We start from the raw sequence: 25,483 nt of genomic DNA, 5'->3' as shown, positions 1-25,483 counted from the left end.
TTAATCTACAATGGGTGTGTTGGAAATATGGAATTTGTGGGCCTTACAAATATATATTGTTGTGTATATTGTTATCTTCTATATTCCAGCTCCAACTGGGGACAATTATCCCAAACAAAATACCGATTATGCTGCTCCATTAACAAAACCAGGGATGCAGAAGTGAATCAAAGAAATGTGGAAATGTCTGCAATGCACTTCATTCTACTTGTAGACCTACGCTCTTTGTTAGAAAGGAGAAATTGCATTTTAAAGGACTGATGCATTTTAGGAAGGGAATAATGACTTGTATGTGAGGTCTCTGTGTTTTTTACATTAGCCTAGCACATAAATTAATTATTTTTTTTTAGTAGTGTCTACAGCTGATTGTGTATCTGTACGATTTTTCCTTAAAAATTTTCACAGAATAAACAATTTTAATACTACCAGAAAAGATCCAGTTTCATGGATCTTCCATTTTCCTGGATCTAATCTCTCTCCCAGGGGATTATATTCCACAGCATTGGTCCTTAATGCATTAGAAACACATACATACCTTTTAGAGAGTAACAGATGCCCTTAATGTCCATTTCTCATCTTTACCTTTCACTACAAACTAATTTAAGGTTGTGATCCTAGTCCCTAAATTGACTGGGAAAGGTTTCTCTTTCCATGAACCACTAAAACTGACAAGGAAGGAAGCATTAAATTGCATTAGTCTTGGTCTAAATAGACCACAATAAATTTTCATATTTGGGAACCACTTCTTCCACGTTCTGCTCAATAAAAGCCTCACCTACCACTGTTCAGGGAAGCCTATAAACTCACCTGCTTTCTGTAAAATTCAGATAAGTCAAAGCATGAGAGGACCAAAAAGGAGTTCTCAGGGCAAAAAATAATTTTTTTTCTTGTATAAACCTAGTTGTTTTGACTGTGGAAAAACATGTGGAACACACTGAAGACCATTTTCAGAATGTTCAGTGGCACTTTGATCACTAGAATGTCTAGAACATGGGATAGACAACCTTGAGTGTGAAATTTAAAAGTACATTGTTTTAATACGAAGGCAACATACTAGGCCAACTTCATCACATTGAACGAGGAGTACAAAGATAATCTGAGATTTTTCAGCAATAGGGTCTAGGGGGTTTATATCTTTGGCATATTTCTTGGGGGTATTTTTATTGTCCCTCTACAACACCTTGCTTTTTCTAAAATCAATATGAAGTGTATGCTAGAGCTGAGGTCTCTGGCTGCCACAATAAAACTTACTCATTATTCCTAGAATTGAGAACCATTCTGCAGTTCTTCCAGTTTCTGCCAGCAACTGATCCCTAAATATGACGGGGAGGAGGGAGTGTGCTAGCAATCATCTCTGTCTTCATTTCTGCCACACAAGTCACTCTAAAGTAGAGCCAAAAGCACAACTGATGTTTATTGCTTTAGCTCGTGTTCCATACATATTTGGAAAGCACAGTCAAAGCTGCAGTTTAATGTTGTGTTTAATATTTGTGAAATGGGAAAGATTATGCACTCTCTGCTTCCAATCAACAAGTCCCCAAGACATTCAATCTAACCCTAAATATCTCAACTAAAAGCAACAGTTCCAATAAACGTACTGGTAATTGACTCAAATAAATGTTTGCAACTTGAAGTACATATCGCTGAAAACTTCTTTTACTCCTGTCTTTTCAAAGATGACATTTTTCTGAAGGTTAGAAATTCTTGTCTTGCTATCTATATTATGTTGCATTTTGCATGTTTAGTTACTGAACATTCAGAAGTCACAAGCATAGATTTATTGTCATAAGGAAACTGACAACTTCTATTAGCATGAGGGAGATAAAATTTTGACATTATTCTCCTTTGAACTAATCATAAAGGAAGAGCATTCCTCAACATTTGTGCTTTTCTCTTTCCAGACACCCTACAGCAAATGCATATGGTCAGTGCTCTGATGCGCTGGGGAACTAAAGAAAGGTGCCTAGAGTCCAACCATTAAGTGTTATGGTTAAAGCTACAAAATAGCAATATACCTGAAATTCCAGGTGACCTTGAGCTTTCAGTTTTGCAAAACATTAGATACAAAAGCTTCTATTACATAGGGAGTTAAAACGATCTTACACCATGTTACATTCAGTCCTTTTTTTGCTCTTCCTTAAGATGTCAGAGTACCTGAAAAATATTAATCCTCAAAAATTAATCCTCACTACTCCTGCAGCAGGCATTGTTACGCCAAATGCACAGTATACTACAGAAAATCCTGTACATCACTCTTAGTGAACTGATTCAAAAGCTACACATAGGATGAATCAGGTAAGCCAGATGGGTGATAGAATTACAGAGAGATCCCAGGGGTACCAACCCATGAAAGGGAAAGTTAACCTTTGCCACAGTGATCCTATCAGTCTCCAATTTATTAATTATCCTGTGTCTAACATCTGATTTTTTCAGTTTTTATTCTGCAGTTTTCAGCCTGGAGCACACACCCACAATGGCCTTAACTGAACACATCAAAAACATGGCAATTATTACTTCTATGCTCATGCATCCTTTGCTCCCCCTTGCTTTCCACCAAGATCACAAGCATTACAATGACAAGGGTAAATTGATTCATTTCAGGCTAGAAAAACTTAAATCAATAGGAAAATCCTTAGGGATTTAACAGATTTCTCAAAAGGTCAAATCCTGATAAATCAATATTTTAATAATTCATTCTTCCTTCTCTGTATTCCAGATAACAGGATATAGCATTCATGACATTAAAACAGCTCATGGAATTCCATCGGTAACTTCTGACATGGAAGTTAGAGGTTAATCTATAACATGTAATACTGGAGTAGATCCTTAAAAGAAGAGGCCTCACATTGATATGAATGTTTCTGTCAAAAGGAATCAACCACACAATTCTCAAGACTCCTTCACTGCTTTTTCTATTGTTTGTTAATAGCATGTACATCTCCCTCGTATTCTCCTTTATAGCTGCATCTTCAGGCAAACCATCCCATCTGATATGTGATGTGTTCAAGTACAGTGCAGGCTCCCACTAAAGCAAAAATCCCCAAAACAAATACCAGCAAGCAAAATTTCCAGACAACAAGAACTAGTTGCTCTCCTTGAAGGATCTGCTAATTCCACTTTCCACTGAAATTCTTGACAGCAACCTTAAACAAACACAAAGAAACCGTAAGCACCAACCCAATAAAACAAAAAATTAGGTGAACAAAAGGTTCATATTCTCCTCAGTCTCTTCCCATAATTCATTACAACAACAGCATGCAGAGCAAATATGTCTTACCAAGTTCTGTTACATAGTTTTTTCCTTCTGAAGGCAAGGGGATGTACTGATTAGAAAAGAAGTTGCTTCCATAACCCAGGACAAAACCTTCTAGTTTGGTGCTTTGACTTGGTCGAAGATACCTCATGCAAACAGTGTCATCTGTCACATTGATCTGAACCTTCAGGCTCTGCCTTTTCACTGGGGAAAGAGTGAAAAAGAGGAGATCAGAATGCATTGCCTTGCCATCATTCAGTAATGGAACATGACAAGATAACAATTTAATTTGCTAATAGCATGCAACTGAAAAATTTCTTATAGGTGATGTCCCCTGGAAACAGAATGTATTTATAAATTGAACTAACAGTCATGCATAATAGTGGTTGCCAACATGACTGTTTTTCTGCTAGTTTAACATTATCATTTGCTTTAACATCTACAATTGCAGTAGTAAAACCATGCATGAAGTAAGTGGAAAAAATGCAAGTGTTTTTCACTTTAAATGCAAGAGTTATAGTAGCGTTAGCCATATGTAGGACCCACAGGAGAGAAATGTACAAGTTTTTGGTTTGATTTTTTTTTTTTGCTTCTTAGTAGAAAATATGAAGTTGTAAAATTAAGTTAATCACTTAATCACACCCAAAAATTATGTTAGAGGATAAACAGCAACTAGATCCAAATAAATCTTCCACAATTTTTTCCCCTATGTTGGGCTGGAAATGTAATTCTGTATTTGGAATTACACTAGGACACCTAACTAACATAAATACTTTACTCAAAACTACGAAGAAATTCTTTTTAAACATTCATTTTTATGGTTTCCAGGGGAACAGCACATAAAGTAATATACAAGATACACATCTTGGATGTGTATACAAGATACACATCTTGTATATCCATCTGCAAAAATTTAACTTGTAGCAACAGACAATGACTTCACAACAGAATAAATAACTTTTTAGGCTACAAGTTGGCGTTTTGGCTTCTTCTTGGTGGGGTAAGGGAGGATTGGCTTTTCCCTTTTCCTTCCTAGGTTTGTACAATTTTAGTACTCCCTTGTTACTGTTCGGCCTATCGTATTTTCAGAACTGTTGAAATGCTGGCTTTCCCCCAACCTTACAACACCAGCACTGGACTAGTACATTTTGTGTTGTTATTTCTATTCTCATTCTCAAAATATAAATTTTTATCCCCAGTAGATTTTCAGGCATGTGTTCAAACATGAGGGTTGAAATGAACTTATCAGGAGAAAACAGAATTTCGCAGATAATCATTTTGATTCAGGAACTAAATCCTGAAGAACAACTATGAGATAAATGATAAATAATATATCATTGAATAATAGGACAGAGCGATACTAAACTTTTTCTTTCTTTCCTTCTTTTTCTTTCTCTCTCTCTCTTTCTTTCTTTTCTTTCTCTCTCTCTCTCTCAGTAATTGTAATTGCAGACTGATATTCAACCTACTCTAGACAAGCACATACTGGTTCTCTGGTATCACCCCAACATACCCTGCTTTTTTTAGAGAAATTCTAATGACTAGAGTTGCCAAGAGACCAAAACCCTCACTTTGTTTTAGTAGATGATTTGAGCATCTGCAGTTGTCTGCAACACAGAATGTAAAGCCTTAAGCCAACACTTTATGCCTCTTCCCTTTACAGAAAGAAGCATACAAGTAAAATTGATGGAAAACATCTGCCTCCCTTCCTTTATCTAAAGACTGATCAAGAAAAATCATTCAGCCAGGAAACTGTCACAATTTTCCGAAGGCAACTCTGCCAGGTTCCAGAACACTGCAAGGCTTCTAGAAAACTCAGTTCTCTGGCATTTTCAGCAGAGCAACACCTTCATGGGGTGGCAGTGGCTTCTAACCTCCGTGACATCCTGGCTCATTTATTTTCAGTACACAAGACTGCTGAGGATCGGCAACTCTGAATATTGACAGGGCTCCAGATAGCACAAACCAGGAAGAAAACACAACACACTTCAAATACCCAAAATGGGTTTAATAAAGATACTTAGTAAAAACTGGTAACAAAGTTTATTATCTCTGACTGTCAGTGAGCTACATCTGTTTAAATTATGGATTCTTCAAAACCCATTAAGCATTATTGAAATGATGGTCTCCTGGTCTCTATTGCGTATTCATGTCTAAGAATAAAAGATGACTTACAGAACTTAATTCAAATATGGTAATTTGATTTCCAGAATAAATTTCTTAATCAGTTTCAAACTTGAACTCATTAAAAAAAAATAGAGAACATCTATTTAATTTTAAATTTACAATAATTTAAACCATTTTCCCCCACAATTGTATCTACGTATCTCTGTTATACCTTACATCAATTTGAAGACTTAATTCTATATCAAGATTATGTTCAACTGATTTCAGTTAGATGGATACCATTGTTTATCCATAAGCAGTCAATTAGAGTGACAAAGAGTCTTGATTTTTTTTAAAGTCTTAAAACTCAGTGAGGTTTCTGCAGTTAGAAAGTTTAAATGGGATCCCAAAACAGTAGTAGCTTTGAGATAATACTCTTTAGATCTCTTTTTTTATGCCTAGGATATCAAAATCACCAAGAGAGCTTTTAAAATTGAAGAGAGTTCTAGCAGAAAATAAACAGGAATAATATTTTTCTTAAGAGAATAAGGCAGGAAAGAAGAAAAGAAGATGCACTTGAAATTTTAAAAATAAATCCTTGTCCTCACCACCCTGTCTTGACAGGGCAGGTCATTTTCCTCTAATTTACTTTTAAGTACAGTGATGGCAAAAAGTATTGCAGAGTCCCTGTAGAGTTTAGGAAAAAAACATTAAGAAAAAATTATTTAGATTGGAAAAGACCATCAAGATCATCAAGTTCAACCATAAGCCCAACACTATCAAGTCCACCACTAAACCACGTCCCCAAATGCCACATCTACACAACTTTCAAATACCTCCCAGGATCGTGCCTCAAACATCATCTGTCTGTTCCAATGTTTCATGTTTTGGTGAAGATATTTTTCCTAGTATCCAACCTAAAGTTCCCTTGGCACAGCTTAAGGCCATTTGTCCTTGTCCCGTCACTTGTTACACGGGAGAAGAGGCTGACCCCCAGCTGGCCCCTACACTCTCCTTTCAGGCAGCTGTAGAGAGAGAGATGAGGTCCCCCAAGCCTCCTTTTCTCCAGCTCCCTCAACTCCTCACAGACTTTTGCTCCAGTCCCTTCACCAGCTTTGTGGCCCTTCTGTGGACATGCTTCAGCTCCTCAACATCTTCCTTGTAGAGAGGGACCCAAAACTTAATATAGGATTTAGAGTGCAGCCCTACCAGTGCCAAGTGCAGGGGGGTGACCACTTCCCTGGTTCTGCTTGGCACACTATTGCTGATAAATGGGCTTCCACTGGGCTCTTGGCCACCTGGATACCCCCTGGCTCATGCTCAGCTGCTGGTGACCAGCACACCCAGGTCCTTTCTCACCAGGCAGCTTTGGGTTGTCATGAGACAGGTGCAGCATTTGGCCTTGCTGAAGGTACACAATATCCACAACCTTGTCCTCATCCAGTAAGCGTGTGACCCTGTCATAAGAGGAGATCAGGTCAGGCAAGCAGGACCTGTCTTTTTTAAAACCTGACCCAAAGAGCAGCAAAGAGCAAGCAGACGAATCTCCTTCTTCATTTTAATTTGGCCACGTGTTTTTCAGGGAAAATAACTGCTAAAGCAACAACACAGATGCCACACTTCATATGACTAAACCACATTCCTCTTCATGGGCTGTGTGCATTCCAGAATCAGTAAGAATGAGGGATGAATATTAACTGGTAAAACAATAAATGACCAGTTTTTGGAAGTGTACAAACAGAAGTGAAGCAACCAAGGACGAGGAGAGCTCAATCCTACATGCTGCACAGACACTGCCAGTCTAATCAAGAGAGGGCCAGCCTGGAGCAAGGCAGACACAAATGATATGTAAATTATCTTGGTAAATGGGGATTGCCCCCAGCAGTGTATGAACAATATAGATTTCACTTGTGCTGCTCTCACAGTGTTTTGAACAATTAACCAGGAAAGCAATCTCATTCTAATTAATATGTCTCTTTTAGTCATCGCTCAGATAAATATTCATTAAGTATAATTGAATAGACAAGGGAAATCATAGGAACTTAACTCTTATGATACTGTGATAAGAATCTATTTGATTTTGAGAAAACAGTTTTTTGTATTAGGATTCCAGGAGACCTTTTTTCCCTGCATCACCTTGATGAAAGACTCAAATGATAAACTAGATGCCCTCTAATTCCATTCGTTTGTGTCAGGGTTTGGCATTTATTAGTGAAACCCTGGTCTTAAGAATTTGCATTTGTAATGCAATTCTTTTACATTGAGGCCATTTCCAAATGGAAGATTCTGAGATCTATAGCTACCTCTGAAACACAATCTTTCCCGCCATGCTTGCCAACAGAAATTCCACACTGATCTGCAAGCATTCTCTTCAACAAAAGTCAGCTGATGGCCAAGATCAGCAGGAGAAACTGTGCAAAGCACATCTGAAGTCAAAGCACAACATTAAGTGCATCAGAGCACTTGGAGTGTCAGAATCACTCTGAGAAAAGGAGTCTGCCTATACTAGGAGGGAATGAAAACCAGCTTAATAACAAATCAGCTGCGTCATCACAGGACCAGCCACCACCAGCTCTTCAGAAAGAAGAGAATAGCTACCAATGGCCCAAAGAATCCAGCAGGAAGCACCATAGTTTGGCTAGCTGGAATGCATAGGCAACAGGAGACAAAGGCAGGAATATTTTGAAACTTTTAAAAGTTTAGATGTTACCTTCATGCATACCAAGAGTCTACTGCGTGCTGTAGGTGTGCATGGTCTCTTGTGATCAAATACAGTCCTATTTTTTGTTTTTATCCATAGAGTGAGGATCCTTGAACTCTACCCTACAAAACTAGAGGGTGAATACAGCTGTAGTGTATTACAGCAAATTTGGCTTTGTTGCCAGAATTCCTTTTGCCTTACATTGAAACTGTTTATTTTCCACTATTTCAAAGATTTTAAGGGGCATGAAGGCAAGACCCAGCACTGCCTCCCAGAGTGCTAGACAAATGAAGTGTGCCTTATGAAAATATATTAGCACCATCTATTTGTGAGCACTACCTCATTTATTCAAATCATTCACAGCAGTGCTTTGATTTTTCCAAATCTGGTGTCATAGTACCACCAGGCAAGCTTTCAATGATAATCTAAAACTATGAAACTTTTATTTTCTGCTCTTTTATGTTTTTGTATTTATTTTGGCTGCCAAACATGGAGAAATATTGGTTGTTTGGCTGCAACCCAAATATATCTTAAAATGGAAAACATTTAAAAATAGTTCTGTTTCTATGTACTACAATAGACAAGACACACTTCTAAAGCAGCCACAAGCACAGAATAATGGAATAACTTTGGGTGGAAGGAACTTCTCTAAGTCATTTAGTTCAACTCCCTCTCAAAGCCTCAAGTTGCTCAGGGCCGCATCCAGCTGAGTCTTGAACACCTCTGAGGACACAGATTCCTTAACATCTCTGGGGTAATCTGTTTCAGTGCTTAGCATACTTCTGTTAAAAAAAAAAAAGTCCTAATATCCAACTGGGATTTCCCATATTCCAGTTTGTGTCTAGCGCCTCTTGCCAAATTACTCTGCACTTCTGCCGAAAATCTGTCTTTGCACTCTCCAATAAGATAGCTGAGGATCCTTTCTCGTAATAGATTACATCAAACACTAAGGTCCCTTGCTGTGAAATTCAAACTCACAAATACTCTGGATGATGAAAGTAGGTGCCATATGAAGAGGGGAACCAAGAATATCTTTTTCGGGGAGGGTGAGCTAACAGCCTTGCATGTAGTTTTGTCATTTGCAAATGAAGTTCCCCAATCATTTTTTTTCAAAGTATTATTATGCCTACACAAGTCTAACATTGCTTCGGAAGAATTGACTGTCAACATGCAACTGTGCAAAACAAAAACAAACATGTCTATCTACAAAAACCAAACCCTTGAGCTCTCAACTTACACCTTCAAACTACTTTCATTTCAAAGAGGGCAACTTTTCTTAAGTGTATCAACATTCTTAACAGAATGCACACAGCAAATAAAATAGCATAAACTGTAATTCCTTCCATATCTCTTTCATATCTGGGGGCATTTTAGTAATTTAAATGATAGAGAGATTCACTACTAAATGAATAGTGAATTACATACTGAAGAAATTCACTACTAAACGAATAGGAATTTCAGGAGTAGCTGAAATATGCACTAGGGAAACTCCTCAATATGGGTGTTCAGCTGAAGGTAGTGAGCCAAAAGGAAGAGGTGCCCTGTGAGGGCCCAGGGGCAGCCCCATCCCTTCCTGTGTCCTTTCTCACAGCACTATTTCAAGGTTACACACCTTTCCCTCCAGTTGCTATGCACATTTAGTTTTATTCATGCTAATCAAAAATATGCTGCTCTTTAATGTTATAAACTAAACATATACTTCTGAAGGAGAATTGTTAGAGCATTTATATTACAAAATGACAAGGTTTTAAAACTTATTTTGCCAATCCCTCTCTAGTGAATATTGCAGTTCAGGACTGAGTGAATGAGCCGTACTCATTAGTACTTTAGGACCAGTTAGGTCAATGCAGAGGTAAAGATGTAGTTATTAGCAATTCCAGCTTCTATGTAGCTACAGCAACCATTGTACAAAGGAAATCCATTGCTCAAATGTTGCCATCTGTTTCGCCAGTTTTTGGGTCATTCAAGAACTTCACTGAAGTTCCACTTCCATCTTTATCACTGTCTCCTTCACAAGGTTCCTTAAACATGTTGGTTTAAAATTACTTTTTAGTTGACTTAGTAAAGTAATTGTCCTTATTTTTAGGGTGAAAAGCTGAAAACAGTCTGGGTTTAAACTTGGGATTCCATTTCAGTGGTCCAACCCCCAATTCCACCTTCCATTCTGCAGGTCATTTTTCATTATTTATTAAAATACAAAACAAAACTGAAAACAAGGAAGAAACTGAAACAAGGAAGAAAACTGCTCTTTGAAAATAACCAAGCCTGCAGCTCTGATGGAAAAGGGAAGAGGAGTTAGACCTCTGAAAACTTCTTTGGTGTGATTTAAAAGAACCTGACCCTGGCTCCTCTCATGAGATTCTGTTTAATTTTTATTTTGAACCTCAGAAAATTCAGCTCCTTTATGTGTCCAGTTAGTAAACTTAGTTTGGTTTTTGATGGTAAAAATTTATAAAATTCAACACTGAACAATTCAGCATTTTTGAAGGATAGGGCCAAAACCAAGCCTATTCATTATTTTAAATGCATAATGTCCTTTGAAACTCCTTTAAGTTGAATAATTTTTGATAGATAACACTTTTAAAATAAACAGTGCACAAATTTAAAAGGGCAAGACAAAAACTACTTGTTAAAAAAGAAACCTGAAACTTTTATTTCAATTTAGATTATGGATCACTTATTTGTAGCAGGATAAAGCTTAATCTGATGTCTTTAGGTTATCCAGGGCCTTGTTCCCCTGGCTTTACTCTCAAAGCTCATTATTTGTTGTTGTTTTTTCCAGATTGGCCTGGTATGTATTTTTCAGGATGTAATTTCACCTGGAGAGAGCTGATGAGACACTGACTGCATCTTGCCCAGAAGAGCTGTCTTTCCAATCCTGGCTTTTTCTCCTGTCCAAGGAAACAAGTCCAAGGCAACTCCACCCAGGCTAGGCTATGGAGAAAACTGTGTCCTGGCCAAAGAACCTGACAGATTCTGCATAAATATATTCAGTAAAGGCAAGCAGAAGACTGTGCAGAGCAAGGAGAGTCTCACAGATTTTCTAGGTCTATCTCTCTTTGTTAACCCTTTACAAAGCATCAGCCAATGCAAACACCAAAAGAGAAATGTGTTTTTTGGACCTGGCCTCATACAAGGTGGTCATACTTTAGAGTTGATCAGTTGGATAAAATCAGGGACTTTCTTTAACAACCTCTCCTCAGTAGGAAAAGCTCAACAACTCATTTCCTACAGCCAATTTAGAGTCTATTCCTTACATGTCATCACCATTTATTACATCATAATACTTAATTTTTTTTTCACTCTGTGACTACTCATCTGGGGATCTTTTGAAACACTTTGGGAGGAATCATATAAAAGAAGAATATCAAAATAACCAACAGCAAGAAAGTATAAATTCTACTGTGTAACAATAAGGCAGCTCCAAATCAACAGTTAAAAAAACTTCAAGCAGTAATAAATTGAAATTTGCATGTTTATCTGCATTAATAGAACAAAATAGGTAGTCATACACTGAAATCATCTTGTATGATAAGTATTACCTTATTTGCCATAATCCAAGCAAACGAAGGAGCAAGTCTTTAGCTGAGTATTCTGTCACATTGGGTTAGATGTTTTTTAAGCTAACTTTGTTTTACCTCCTTCTCTGATTAAGCACATGGTTATTTTTTAGGGACAAACCTGCTTAAAGACAGAAGTATTTAGACAGCTAGGAGGATTTACAAGATTTATTCAAATAAATTTGAAACCAACATGTACTTCTAACCCTTTAGTTGTAAATTAATCTATAAGTCTCAGAATCCCCAACATGTCTAGGTATGTTTCAAAATTGTTACCTTCTCTATTTTAAATCTGAAGAAATGGATCCCAGTCCTGTTATGTTAGTTCTCACTTCTAAAAAGATCTCTTATCACTAATGGATAAATACATAGTTTGTCATCCACTAATGGATCAATATATAGAGCACTGCAAAACAGACCATCTTGATAAATTCAGGAAAAAAATCAAATTCAATGACTAGAGGTACAGAGTATATTGCCCAGGAAAGAAGCCTGAGAAAACAGAAGTCATTGAGCTTAGAGAAAAAGTACATAGATAAATATGAAAACAGTATCCAAATATATATGGCAAACAAACCAAGCCCTGAGGAAAAGCATTATAAATTACTTCTGCTCCACATTTGTGAAAAGAAGAGACAAACTGCAGCAAGAAGATCCTGGAAAACTGATACAGGGAGATACACTCTGGAACAAACTGTCTTGGGAATAAGAACAAGGTGTTCAAAATAAGTTCAGGAAGTCCATTTCAGCTCTATGTTTCCTTGTAAATATTACTGTTTTTCCAACTGAAGGCTACTACTTTTGTTCTGCACATCTAAATATATACCATAAAGCTTCAAGGAGGGCTGCCCTCCTCCGTGTGAATCCCAGTATCCTACTTCCTATCTCTAAGACATAGAAAATGAAAATCCAATTAGGCATGGTCTCTTCAGTATATAGATAACCGTAAGAGAATTGCCAGGGAGAAGTAATATTTGTTACGGAGAAGAGAAAAATATCTCAGTGCAATTGACTGAGTAAAGGCAAGAGAGAGCATCCAGGAAACTGCAAGCTGTTGTCCCTAGGCTCAGTCACCAGGAACAGTCCCATCTATGCACATGATGAACAAGAAGGTGATTTGGAACAGCCAGAGCAAATTTACCAAGGCCGGCCTGTCTGGCAAAGCTTGCTGCCTTCTGTAATGTTATTCCTGGCTTTGCATACAATGGGAAAGGGGTGAACATCATTTACTTCAACTTTGGCACAATTTCCACAGGTATCCTTCCTGTCAGACTGGAGAAATGCAGACTGAATGCCACCATTACACGGGAGATAGAAAACTGGGCTCAAAGAATAGCAGTCAGTGGTTAAAAGTCCAAAGTTCCTTTTGATACCTCTTTGATATTGCTTAAGAAGCTCTTTCTGGATCTTGAGCAACATCCAGTGTAATTTCTATACTCACTTCAGTGAGGGAGAATGTTTTGTGCTTTGTGCACACTGGGGAAAGAACTTGGGTTGTGGAAAAGAATAGAAGCAGATGAGTTGTCCATAATTACCTGGTTTGGAATTGAAGGAAAACAATCTAGATGCTGACACCCATTCAGAAATAGGTGACATTGTGTTTATAAGTCCCCCACTACGCTGGGTATAATTGAAGCAACAATCTTTAAAATAATATGCAAAAATACGGAAATGGAATGTGATTATCCATTTCTGAAGCCACAATGATTTTCCACTTCCAGCACTGCAACCCACATATGATCACATAAAATACCTGTGTTCTCTGCTCCAAATAACACCCAAGACATACAGGACTTCAAATAGAGCAAGGATTAACAGCTCTGAATGGCACTTGGCAAAGGCGTTTGCAATATTCTGTGTTAACTTTGGAATAAATCCCCCACTTTTAAGGAGTGGACAGATGATAAAGCAATTAAATATCTGAAGCACACATAAGGATTCCTGGGCAGTGTTGCATATCAAATGCTAAACTCAGAAAGAGTAAGAAAACTCTGTCAGTAACAAAAGCAGTACTGAAATATTAAATTCTATTGGGCTTGGACAACTATGATTTTGGCTAGTCAATGGAGTCAACAAAGCTTTTAGCCAGTTACTTTCCTTTGGTTTAGAAAGCTGTAGACACAAACAAACAAACAAAATGTAAACTTTAAAAAATTGCCCTATGTTTCCAAAAGAGCAGTCAAAATAAAGTGGTTTTGCTTATGTTCCTGGTCTCCAAACTGAACGTTCTCACACATGTCTATGACACTTGCTGGATCCAGCCCAGTCCTATAAGGATTGATTCCAACTGCACATAGTTTTCCCAGCTGGAAAATGTATCTCATCTTGCACCATTAGATGAGACAGATCTCAGGACTGATGACCTGGCTTCTTACTACTACTCTAAAATAAACCCAACAAAAACCCCAACAGATTACGAAAAATCAGAGGTGATCCTTTTAATCTTCTTCTATATTGTTCCACATTTTGAGTTTGCAGAGATCAAAGGAAAGATCCTACAGTTCAAACACATCTAGAGAAAAGAAGCAATTAATTACATCTTCAATTTTAAAAGTACTAATAAATACGTCATACGTTTAGAATTCCTAAATTTGACAGAAATTCTTTTTCAGCTTTATGAACACACTGTGAAACAGAGGCATTGTTAACTCATCTTAAGAAAACTAAAATATGAAGTAAATGCTTCCACCAAATCTGCTATCCACTAAATCAGTGGATAGCAGAAAATAATGGACACCAAGCCTAGTAAGTGTACCAGACATAAAATAAAAGCTATGTCTATGATTAATGGAGCACTAAGATAAGACAAATACTTATTTTTTGATAATGAAGGTGTTTCATCTTTTCTCCCACATATTTCCTTTCCTACCCAGGACATGGCACAGAGTTTATGTTCTCTGACTATATTTCCAAATTCTTTATCTGTTACATCACCTGCTCTATTTTCACCATGTTGCCTTTTATCTACAGAGATGAAAGAAGGCTGCAGGAAGTAATCTCTCTATCTTCCTATGTCTATATTACTTTTTTAAAATAAACTCTCCAGCTGGTGTTTCATTGAAAGAAAAATGCCAACAAAGAATACTATCACCTACACAAAAGGAAGGCTTATGAAAACTTTGGGGTGGAATAGGGGCATATACACCTATGCACACCATTAGCTAAGCAATCTTTGTAGGCCTGACTTTGCACTTTTACTTGTACTTCTCTCAGGCATTTATCCAAATGCTCATGGAGAATTTATGGCATGTAGGAAACTATGTCTCTCTCATTACTGATCTTGGAACCCAGTGTGCAGTAGATTACATTAATTCCCAAGGAATGCTCTCTGACTTAAGAGTGTATTAAGCACATAAATAATGCTTCACGACTTCAGAGTTTTTACATGAGATGTCTTCCCTGTGCCAGCTTTTTGGCATGTGTTTTAATACTACAAAAACAAATTATTGAAAAAAGATCTAGAAGGGCCATGTCATGGAAAAAATTCTTCACAATGTCTGAAGATTCAACAGGGCATAAATGAGATTATCTATTCCCTATATAATCTATTCCCTATATTTAACTTTTCTTCATCCTTAATACTATGAGCAAGCTCACATTGCCTTCAAATAAGTATAATAATAGCATATGATCTCCCCTGCTAATTGCTCTAAGTATTTCTGAGTGGAAATGGAGCACAATAAACATCTGTTACATTACTGAGAAGCTGCTTTCTAAGAATTCATGGCTGTACATTAGCAACATACTAATGCTTTTATCAACTGCTATTTGATCACGTTACCAAAATTGTGAGAGTACAGGGGACTGATGAAAATGCGAAAGATTAAAAGAGATAATTTTTTGTGTAATGCATTTACCAAAAGCCAATGAGCAAGATCCCACACTGCCTTTGTGTGTGCACGCGAATGCCTCAGTGTACCGGAGAGTCTGTGTCAAATCACACTCATGACTTGGCTACTTGTGTGCAAGGTGAGTACAGATTTTCTGTTAGGAGCAAAAATCCCCAAATCTGCCAACAATTCAAAAGAAGCTCTTCAGTTAAAATTGATTGCATGATTAGTATTCTAATCTTCTGGGGAAAAAAATCTTATTTATGTCTATACAGACTTGATCAACAAAGGACATAAATAACCTCCTATTCCATAACACCGAGTTACATCAGATTCAGCTACTAAGGAGCACTGAATAACCAACAGAAGCAAGAAGACATTTCTATTAGAATTGCCAGTTTTTGTGTTCCTTGTAATTATACCAAAGAGCAGGAAGGATTGCTGAAGAGATACAGCATTGGTGCATGTCAGATCATACCTAAAAGCTGATGCTCATCTGTAAGGTAGCAAATGACGAGCTGCCACTGTGAAGCAATTTCATAGTCATGTTCACACAGTAAATGTCTCTTAATCAGCTTTATGACAGAAGAAGGAGACCTATTGATTCAAGCTGAATATGAAACCTCACCACTTTTACCTGAGTCAGCTCTCCATCAAACCAAGGGAATTCATGGTTCTTAAGACTGACTGCAGCCACTTCCCTGACTGTGAAACAAGCTGCACACTGTGCTATAAATAGAAACTCTGCCCTGCCATTTAATCCAACAACTTCAGTGTTTGCATGAGCCACAGAATGGAACTCTGCCAAAACGTTCAGGTCAGACAGCAGTTTTATTTCTATTATTTCTATCCCAAAGCTCAATCTGTTATCAACTTTCAGACTATTGCACCCATGCCTTTGTTGTCAGTGTGTTTGTTCATGTTGTTCTGACACTGAGCTTTCAAAAGAACAGTGATAAGCGATAAAGTCTGAAAGTCTTGTGATTTTCTCAGTGTGCATTTTTCTTGTTCATGTATAGGCTTGAACTGTGCTAATGAGGTAATCTAAATTGCCAGAAAATGTTTTAACTTTGGAGTCAGAAAATGATCTTCTGGGACATTTCAAGCATACATATTTGTATTTTTGAACCAACCACAATTTTATGTGTTCTAAAATTACTCCAGACATTTCCATCACAGAAAGAAAAATGAAGTGAATAATTAATATAAAGCAGATATTGCAAGCGGCTGATAGAAGAAGTCTTTTCTAAATGTGAGTTTAAAAATAATGTTATCCTGCATACCTCTCAGTCTTTTAAAATTGGCCAGGTTCCCAAGTATTAATTATGTAAACTCATATCAAGCATTCTGTGGCCATTTATAGATTCATAGACTAATGCCACAACTGCAGGTGATTGGAAAGAATCTTTTCCCACTCTATTGAATCGTGCTATTCCTGAGTAGATTTTAAGAATAATGCAACACCTCTGAACTATATTAAAATGCTGGAATAGCCCTAAAAAATAATTCCCTCATACTCTGAGAATCCATTTTGCCATCAACTCTTCAACTTGAGAAAGAGTATAGAATTGCAATTTCTTTTTAAGTACATGCAGTGACACCCTAGTGTTAGCACACCCTATACACACACAAAATAAACAAAAATCAAATCACATGCAGAGGTTTAGGCACGTCATTAAGTTGGGTTTTATCAAAGTGGATTTATTCACATGGAACCCTGATGACATGTTTGTTCGAGGTAAACAGTATTAATATAAGAGCCATTGTCACAGACATTTCTTTTATGAAAAATCCTCTCTTAGGATTTTCCTGCTGGAGCTGAGAAGTTCAGCAACAAGATGTAAACAATAGGTTATCTTCTGCTGTGGAATGCAACAGGTCTGTCTGGATTGGCACAGCTTGGATGTTTATAGTTAATGGCCAATCTAGAACTGAGATCTCTCGGACACAGCCCGAGAGAGCTGGTTTGTTATCATTCTTTACTTTTCTTCGCTTAGCTTAGCAGCTTCTGGAAGCTCTCCTTTCCTTTTCTTTTTAGTATAGTATAGTATATGTATATATAATAAAATAGTAAATCAAGCCTTCTGTAATGGAGTCAAAGATCTACATCTCTTCCATCACCCCAAAACCCTTGTGACCGCCGTCACAAGCCATGGCTACAATTAGCCTAAAAAATTATGGATTCACTTGCCTCATTTATTTTTCTTCCAGAAGATGCTGTAAACAATACTAAATTATTGCAAAGTGATGGACATCAGCAAGAACTCTAAAGTATTATATTTTGTCTACCAACCTCTGAAGAAGTGCAGTAAAGCTCCCTCCAGACTGGGAGGAAAGTAGTTTTCCTCTCAGAGAAGAGCATTCTCTACCTCCTTGCCTTTAGGTCTAGAATCTTCACAGCTAGAGCCTCAACTCTTTACCAGCATTTTATTCAGCAGCTCTGAATGGGTGAAGACTCTGTGTTGATATTCTTAATGCAACCATCCTTCCACAACCTTGCCTGGATACCTGCACACTCTGATGACATCACTTTGGTGAAGCAGTGAGTGCAAAAGCATTCAATTCTGGTGACCATAACTACAATCCTGACTTCATGAACAGTAGAAATTCACTTGGTGGTTCAAAACTTAACCTGTTTTTTCTTCCCCTTGATATGACACACACTGGTTTGCTCAAGTGAGGAGGTTTAGAGTTGATGTAGCCAGAGTAAAATGGCACATGATTGTTATGTTTTGAGGTATGGCAGAAAAGTTGGCCCAGGCTTGCCCACAGAACACTTTCATTCATGATGCTGCCAGCAGTCATCTTCACAAGCACCATTCTCACAGCACAATAAGGCAAACATGTATCTCACAATGCAAACTAGCATTACATACACGTTATCCTGTATGGTAGAAAAAACAATTTTTAAGTAAGACCATTTGAACTAAGGCCTGTCAAACAAGTCTGAGTAGGATCTGGCCTGTTTCCAGCTGCCCTTTTCACTTAGGAAGACATTGCAGACTGGGCTGTTATGCTAATGGCCCCTATTTTAGGCTGCAGGCTGTCCAGAACATGAATACCTGCTTCTGTTCTCACCAAGATCCACCATGGCAGTGAGGAGGTCTCCAGCTGTCTTCTGTAAAAGGCAGCAGTCAAGAATGCTCCACAGCAACAGATTTGTCTTGCTCACAAACAATTTCAAGTCTGCACTTGAATTCCCCCAAGGAAAATAAATCCACTAGGAGCTGCATGAAGAGTTCTGACTATGGCAGGTCACTGCTAGCCATCTTTTCCCCCTGGGGCAGGCAGAGGTTTTCGTTTCCACATGCAGTGTGCAGTGCACACCTGGTGAGTCCAAAAGGTCCAAAGAAGGCTCAAACCCCTTGTCCATTCACTGTATCATCGCTCAACAGATACACAGACTGTACCATCCATATACAGTGGGTCTGGCCCCACAGCAGCAGCAGGATTTAGCCTACAGCTCTCCTCTCAAGTGAATTATTTAGCTCGTCATTCTGGAACAGCTAAAGCCAAAGATTATATGGAGGAGAGCTGAAAAGAAAGGTTTGAAAAGAGATACTTGGGAACACGAAAATTAAAATGAAGAGGTGGAAGGTTATATAGATTACCCAGCAGTGAGATCATTTGGAGGCGTTCATATGCAGTGGAATTTAATTCTGGCAGAATCCACCCACATGTATCATCACAATGTTGCACCGCTGCATGTGCCAATACAAAAATGGAATTCTGGTATTACAGATTATCTTTGAACTCAGAAGCCTGACACTCAGTACTGGGTTTTGATATGTTTATGTGCAAGCCTAGGACACAACTGTCTGCATGATAAGATAATTTTGATTAAATGGACTGCTATAATTGTTACATTCTTATGGGCTGTTTTCACTCTCAGCAAGAATCAGCCAAATTTGCCATGACATATCTAGTGACTGAAAACCCTTGTCACTCTATTACACCAGATAAAGGATACCTTTTAAATTTTCTGTTGGACTTGTCACTTGTGTGTCATTAAACATAAGAAAAATATTTCACAAAAAACCCCAATTAATTTTGCACTTGTTTTTCCAGACACAACAAAAAATGAAGCTAAATAATGTAGTTCAAACTGTCTCTTCTTCACAAAAACGTCTTTTAAAGGTTAATGCATTGTGCATTTTGAAAAATAGTTCCCAGAAAGATGTTTTATAAACCATGGGGACAGTAACATATAAACCACATGTCATTTCAATCCTTTTGTGATATTTTGATATGCCAGCTTCATTGCATGCTCAAAACCCACAACTTCCTGGAGACTTCTCCCTGTCTGACAGTTTTTGCCCTGCCACCCTACAGCTACCAAAGGCACGAAAGGAGAGGGCAGCACAAAAGTTTAAAGTTTGGCTGTTGCAATATAATAACTGTGATACATTGAAATAACTCTACATTGTTTGAACTGTTTGACACTAGTAAATGAAAACACATGCTCTGCTTAGTAAGATGTATTATGTCACACAGCACAGCCAGCAAACTTAGCTAGGAATAAAATTAGTCTACTCCTTTTCTCAAATGTCAAAGTTTGGGAGTCTACTGTAAATACAGCATTCACTCTAGAAGAGATGTCAGTTACAATTACCTTAAGTACAAATATTAGCTAGTAGATATCTACAATATCAGACCAAACATATTCAGGACTTCCAAACAAAGAAACAAATCCTCAGTGCAAAACAATTATTTTTCCCACTTAACCCCACTGCTGACAACTGTAGATACAAGGAAGTTTTGGATCTGTTTTTCTCTACAGGAGTTTGTAAATCAGGCTTTTTCACATGGTCCCCTAAGACATGTCAAGTCCATATTCTTTTCCCCTAAGAAGACAGCAACCAGGAGAAAGCCAAATTAGGGTTTCCTGAGCCCTTCCTGGACAGCAGAGTAGGATAGGTCTGAGTCCTGGAAAGTAGAACCAGGATGGACCTGAATTCCACTGTACCTGATGACTAATTCAAATAGTAGGAAAACCACAGTGGTCAGAAATATGTCAAAAATCCCCTGAAAAAAAAAAAAAACCAAACCAGAAAAAAAATTGAGACTCTTTTTTTAAATAACTTCCTAAAACTGAAATTTTATAAGAAGGGATGCTCAACCCCAAATTCTTTTCAGCTCTAACAAAGTAAAACAGAACATGAAGATAGACAAAGCTATCAGAAACAGAGATTTTAGTGAAAAACCACATTTTCATGAGCCTCTGTGCTGTAACTGGAAAGTCAAGTGACAAAATCAAAAACATGAAATGCTGTTTTACCAAACACTAAGAACTTATTCTTCAGTTGTTGCTTCAACAATTGCATCGGCTCCAGCTGGAGAGATGACAATGAAACACGGTTTATAGGGCAGTACAGTCTTGGGGATTACGTCCTGTAACTTGTTTGTTCTGGATTCTGTGACTTTGTTTTCTCATCTCTGTCTGGGATGATCTGCTCACCAACTCATTCTCTAAAGAGAAGTCTTTTTGTCTGTACTTAATTCCTGTCTAGAGAGACAACACTGAGCTCTTTAAGAATGGAACTTTTCTGTTATACAGAACCATAAAAATTAGAGCATGTTTCCATCCATCAATAAAGAACAACAGTGTTGAACTTTAGAATCATATATGTTGGGTGGCACTGGCATAATGTCATAATGAGAGAGACAAAAAAAGTAGAAAAATTCCAATCAGAAGAAAACTTTAGAGACCAGACAAAGTTGAACAGACAGCTGCTGAAATGCTGGATGAAATGTCATCTGTAATGGTACCACCATCTCTCACTCTGGTGTTCTGTGATCCCTCACTCAGTATCCAAAGGCATTGACTGCAGAATTTTCTTAGCAGCTGATCCCCCAGATGAAACACAGACATATTTGTAAAAACCACTGCCTTCATACTAGAACACATTACCCACCAGCCTTCCTTTCCCAATTATATTGTCTTTACTTATCATTATTATTCCTCCAACAATACCTTAATCTTTGATGTCAAAACAATGAAAGAATTCATTAACAAAAAAACACTTTTGAGAACAGCAATAATATTTTCTTTTTTATCCTAGTAAAACACACACATGTGGAGGTGAAAGTACAAAAATATATGGGAAAAGGGAACAATTTGTGTTCCAGCCTCCTGACCAGCACATTTGCACACAGTCTGTCAAACAGCTCTGGAAGTCACTGTGCTGGCTCTGTTCCTTTGCAGCTGCAGGAGGCAAGATGTTCCTTCCACCTTGTACCAGTGAAAGGAAATCTCAGTCCATGAGACACGGGGTCAATGCGTTCCACCTCTGGGAGAGAAGACTGGAGCACTAGAATTGCAAAGTGCTGGTAAGGGCAAGATTTATTCTGATAACCTGTTCCCACAAGTACCTGCACCACCAGAAAGCGAGTTTGGCCAGATTGCTCTCCTTCAAGTTATGAACTTGATTCCACTGTTGCCCAGAGAGCAAGGGCGACTCTGAAACCTCAGTTACATACTTTGGGACTTAAGGAGCACAGGAGTTCACTGGAATTTAAGCATGCAGAGCAAGGCAGAGAAGTCCTCTTAAAACAGAATATTACCAGTACATATTTTCATTTTTAAAACACTTTAAGATCCACATATTCTCTTTCCTTAGGAAAAAAAAGTAGTCCCTATCAAACAAGAAATTGCTGTAGAAGACAATCCTTCAAACATTTCTGGATAGCAGCTAAGTACTGCTTTTAATACACTTGCTTTTTCAATGCAATTATTTGAAAATAGTAACTGGAGAGGCAGCTACAAACAAAAGAATAGACTGATGTTGCCACACTGCAATGGGAGGATCTTAAAAATGTTATTTCACTGAAAAGAAATGAAGTTTCCACCTGCAGTTTTATGCACTTGGCAAACAGAACTTCACTTCTGCAATGTTATTTTAGGACAGAAAAAATGCATGCCAGAGTTAATCTTGCAGTGGATTAGAAGCTTTGTCTGAATTTCACAGTTAGCATAAACTTAGAGCCATTATTTTACAGTAGTGAGCAGAAAGTCCAGTGAAATCATTTAAAAAGGCAAGCACTGGAAAAGTTCCTTCCCTCAGTCTAGGCAACACATACAAGATTCCTGTCTGGTCAACATAATCCTCTCTTAAGTCCTTTTTTGACAAAACTAAATTCTTAGAGTTAGCTTGACTTGAACTGCATATCTGTTACTTGCAGACTACACACTGTTCCACTATTACCAGCAAAAATCTCCACATTGGCTCCAGAAGATGTGATTAAAAGAAAGATAATTTCAAAAGAACATCATTATAGGAAAGAAAGAAAAATAATGAAATTTTGGGGAAAAAAAGTATCTTAAAGAGGGGTGGGGATGAAAAATCACCTCTACTCCCCCAAATTCCTTTTATTCCTTTCTATGAAAGAGAATCTCCTAGGAAGCCCTCAAAGTGCTAATTTCTTAATAAACACTCTCATAACAATCACAGGTTCTTCTAAATGCTGGTGGCTGGAGGAGAATGCAGATGTGAAATGCATTACAAAGCACAGTGGACTCAGGCAAGCACTGCCACAAAGTGAGAGCAATACGTGCAGCACAGAAACAGTTGTGAAACTGCTGCCTGAATGCCAAGGCACTACAAAGTGTTTTACCATCCAGATAGAGAAATATTCTTTTAATTTTATGCTATGATTGCTCTTCCTGCAGTAAACAATAAAATACTATTAAAATGCCAATGTTACGTGTGTCATATAACCAAGGAGAAGAAGAGATCACTGCCAGCTTTGCAAGTCTACTGTACTTCCAGACTCTGGGAGAAAGGAATGGTTAAACAATATTCACAGAGGTTTGGAGGGTTTTTTCTATTTGTATAAATTTTAATCAATCCTATTTCTCTCCCTCAAAATGCATGCAACCTGACCAACACTAGTCAATTCCTACTGAATTGCTAGGATAGATATAAAGGGAAAGTATACAAGTTCTTTCAAAGACGGAACTGAAATCTTCCACCAGCAACACAGGGTGCCTCCAAGTCATATTGTCTTTAAGATACCAAACCACAGACCTGCACACTGCTGTTCAAATCACTACAAAATCATTAAATACAGTAACTTTGTCATGATAATTCTCACTAGAGTCACAAGATACCATAAAAACTTTTGAGCTTATTTTATTCAACAGCTTTAAGGTTGCTGTTATACCTGGATTTGCCCTTTTCCTTGACCTTCTTTCATCTTGTCTATTACCCTTAATCATTTCTAACATGTTGAAAGCAAATTTCCACAACAAAACACAGGCTTTAAAAACCCCCGAAGTCCCACAGCAGAAAAACAAACAAACCCCCAGAAAGTTGTTCATAGCTACTTGCCTCTTGGCAATTTCTGAGTATTTCCCAGGTTTAGTGCAATATATCCACAGAAAAGAAGACAGACAAATCTTGACATCATGGTCACAAACCCAACCTCGCACTGGGAATGGCTCTGACAGGTATCACACAGAAGTACTGCAGCTGCATTTAAGGGAACCGTTCTCTCTGTGACAAGAGGCAGCAACACTTTGACACGAGCATAGTTTACACAGTGGGAGGAGACAGGATGACATCATTCACTCCCACTGCAAAACCAGAATTAGCATAAAAAAATATTATCAGGCTCCCCCCTGCGATAATCTTCTGGGGTTTGTTACAAGATCTTTTCCACCACTAAGGGTAAGACATTACCATTTTATTACTTCTATTTCATGAAAATAAAATCATGAATATCAAACTTTCTATTAATGGAAAACTGATGAGAGACATTTTCACTGTTTTATCCAAGAGAGCTGGACTTAAACTGCAAAAACAGCATTTGCAGTACTCAGAGAACTGTTTGCTATATTGACCTCAGTATTTTTGCAATCTCAACATTTTTCTTAAGGTTAATTCAGGCTACTTGTGGCTTTCATCCAGGCAAAATAAATACTAGTTTAATTTGACATGACATTATAAACAGACATTGTAAATATTTACTCAGCAAAAGAACTGGACTTGAAAAATCTAAATGTCATTTTTTCACTTGTATCTAGTGTTGGCAATTTAAAAATACTTTATAATTTTCCCTTTCATAAGTGTCTGGTGAGTTAATGGGTACACCACACTTTGAAAGGAATAAAGCAACATTTCTCATTCCTGGGTGATCTTCTCACCAGTTACATAACTTCAGATAGAAAAGAAGTTCCATTTTTCCATTAAAAGCTGTTGCATTCCATGTTTACAATGAGCCAAGTAAGCACAGCATTTGGTCCCACTCACAAGTGAGAAGATAGGAAGGAAAGGGTAAACCAGAAGAAAAGGAAGAATTTAGTCTCAGGATCTGGAAAAGCTTCCAAAGAGATTAAATCTATCCAACTAAGTAGTGATAGCTCTCTCTCTCAGTCAAAATAAAAACTCCAAAACCAAACAAGGAACAACCCAACAAACAAAGAAAACCCAAAACTGTCCCCAAGGGGAAAAAATAACAAAAAAACCAAGAAAAAAAAAAAAAAACAAGAAAAACCCAAAACCAAACCCAAAAGAACCATCAACAAACAAACCTCAACATATCTCTTGCTTACAATATGTGAAATTCTCCAGTAGGCTTAGTCTGCTCCCACTCCCTGCTTGACTGGACCTGACATTGTTCTGCTTCTATAGTGTATATAAGCAGGGAAAATCACAGAGTTCATACACGGCTTAGAAACTAGTAGTTTAAAATAAAAAAGTAATATTTTGAAGCGTATGAGAACATTTCTTAAAGGTCAGATAAATCATGTATTTAAAAAGACACTGTGTTTGCCATAATTCAAGAAGAACTTCACAAAAGAAACCAGCAGTCATTGTCTTAGAGACAAACCTGAGGAATTTCAAGCTCTTCTAATCAATATGGACAGCACACAGCTATAACAAAAACAGCTGGACTATGGGAATGTGTTCCAGACTCATCATACTATCTGAATTTGGACATAAGGAAACATTTTTATTATTCACTAACTCAAGTCTGGGAAGAGCAACTTCAAAGTCAATATTTGAGACAGACCCCAAAAAATCCCTAAACA

At 37.6% G+C, this 25,483-nt stretch overlaps 1 protein-coding gene across 14 annotated transcripts in view; it reads right to left on the bottom strand.

Moving 5' to 3' along the window:
- Window positions 1-23,953, bottom strand: part of ABI3BP (ABI family member 3 binding protein) — a 136,501-nt gene extending 112,548 nt beyond the window's left edge. For all 14 annotated transcript variants that reach the window (XM_030961111.1, XM_030961001.1, XM_030961036.1 and 11 more), the window contains exons 1-2: window positions 23,781-23,953; window positions 3,278-3,457 (exon numbers count right to left, since the gene is read on the bottom strand). In XM_030961111.1, the coding sequence (XP_030816971.1) occupies window positions 3,278-3,457; window positions 23,781-23,859 (259 nt within the window). In that variant the 5' untranslated portion in view covers window positions 23,860-23,953. The remainder of the gene's footprint in view (window positions 1-3,277; window positions 3,458-23,780) is intronic.
- Window positions 23,954-25,483: the final 1,530 nt, after the last annotated feature.

This window comes from Camarhynchus parvulus, chromosome 1 (assembly GCF_901933205.1).
Source record: "Camarhynchus parvulus chromosome 1, STF_HiC, whole genome shotgun sequence".
NCBI classification, from domain to species: domain Eukaryota; kingdom Metazoa; phylum Chordata; class Aves; order Passeriformes; family Thraupidae; genus Camarhynchus; species Camarhynchus parvulus.
This window is presented reverse-complemented; position numbering and strand designations above follow the sequence as displayed.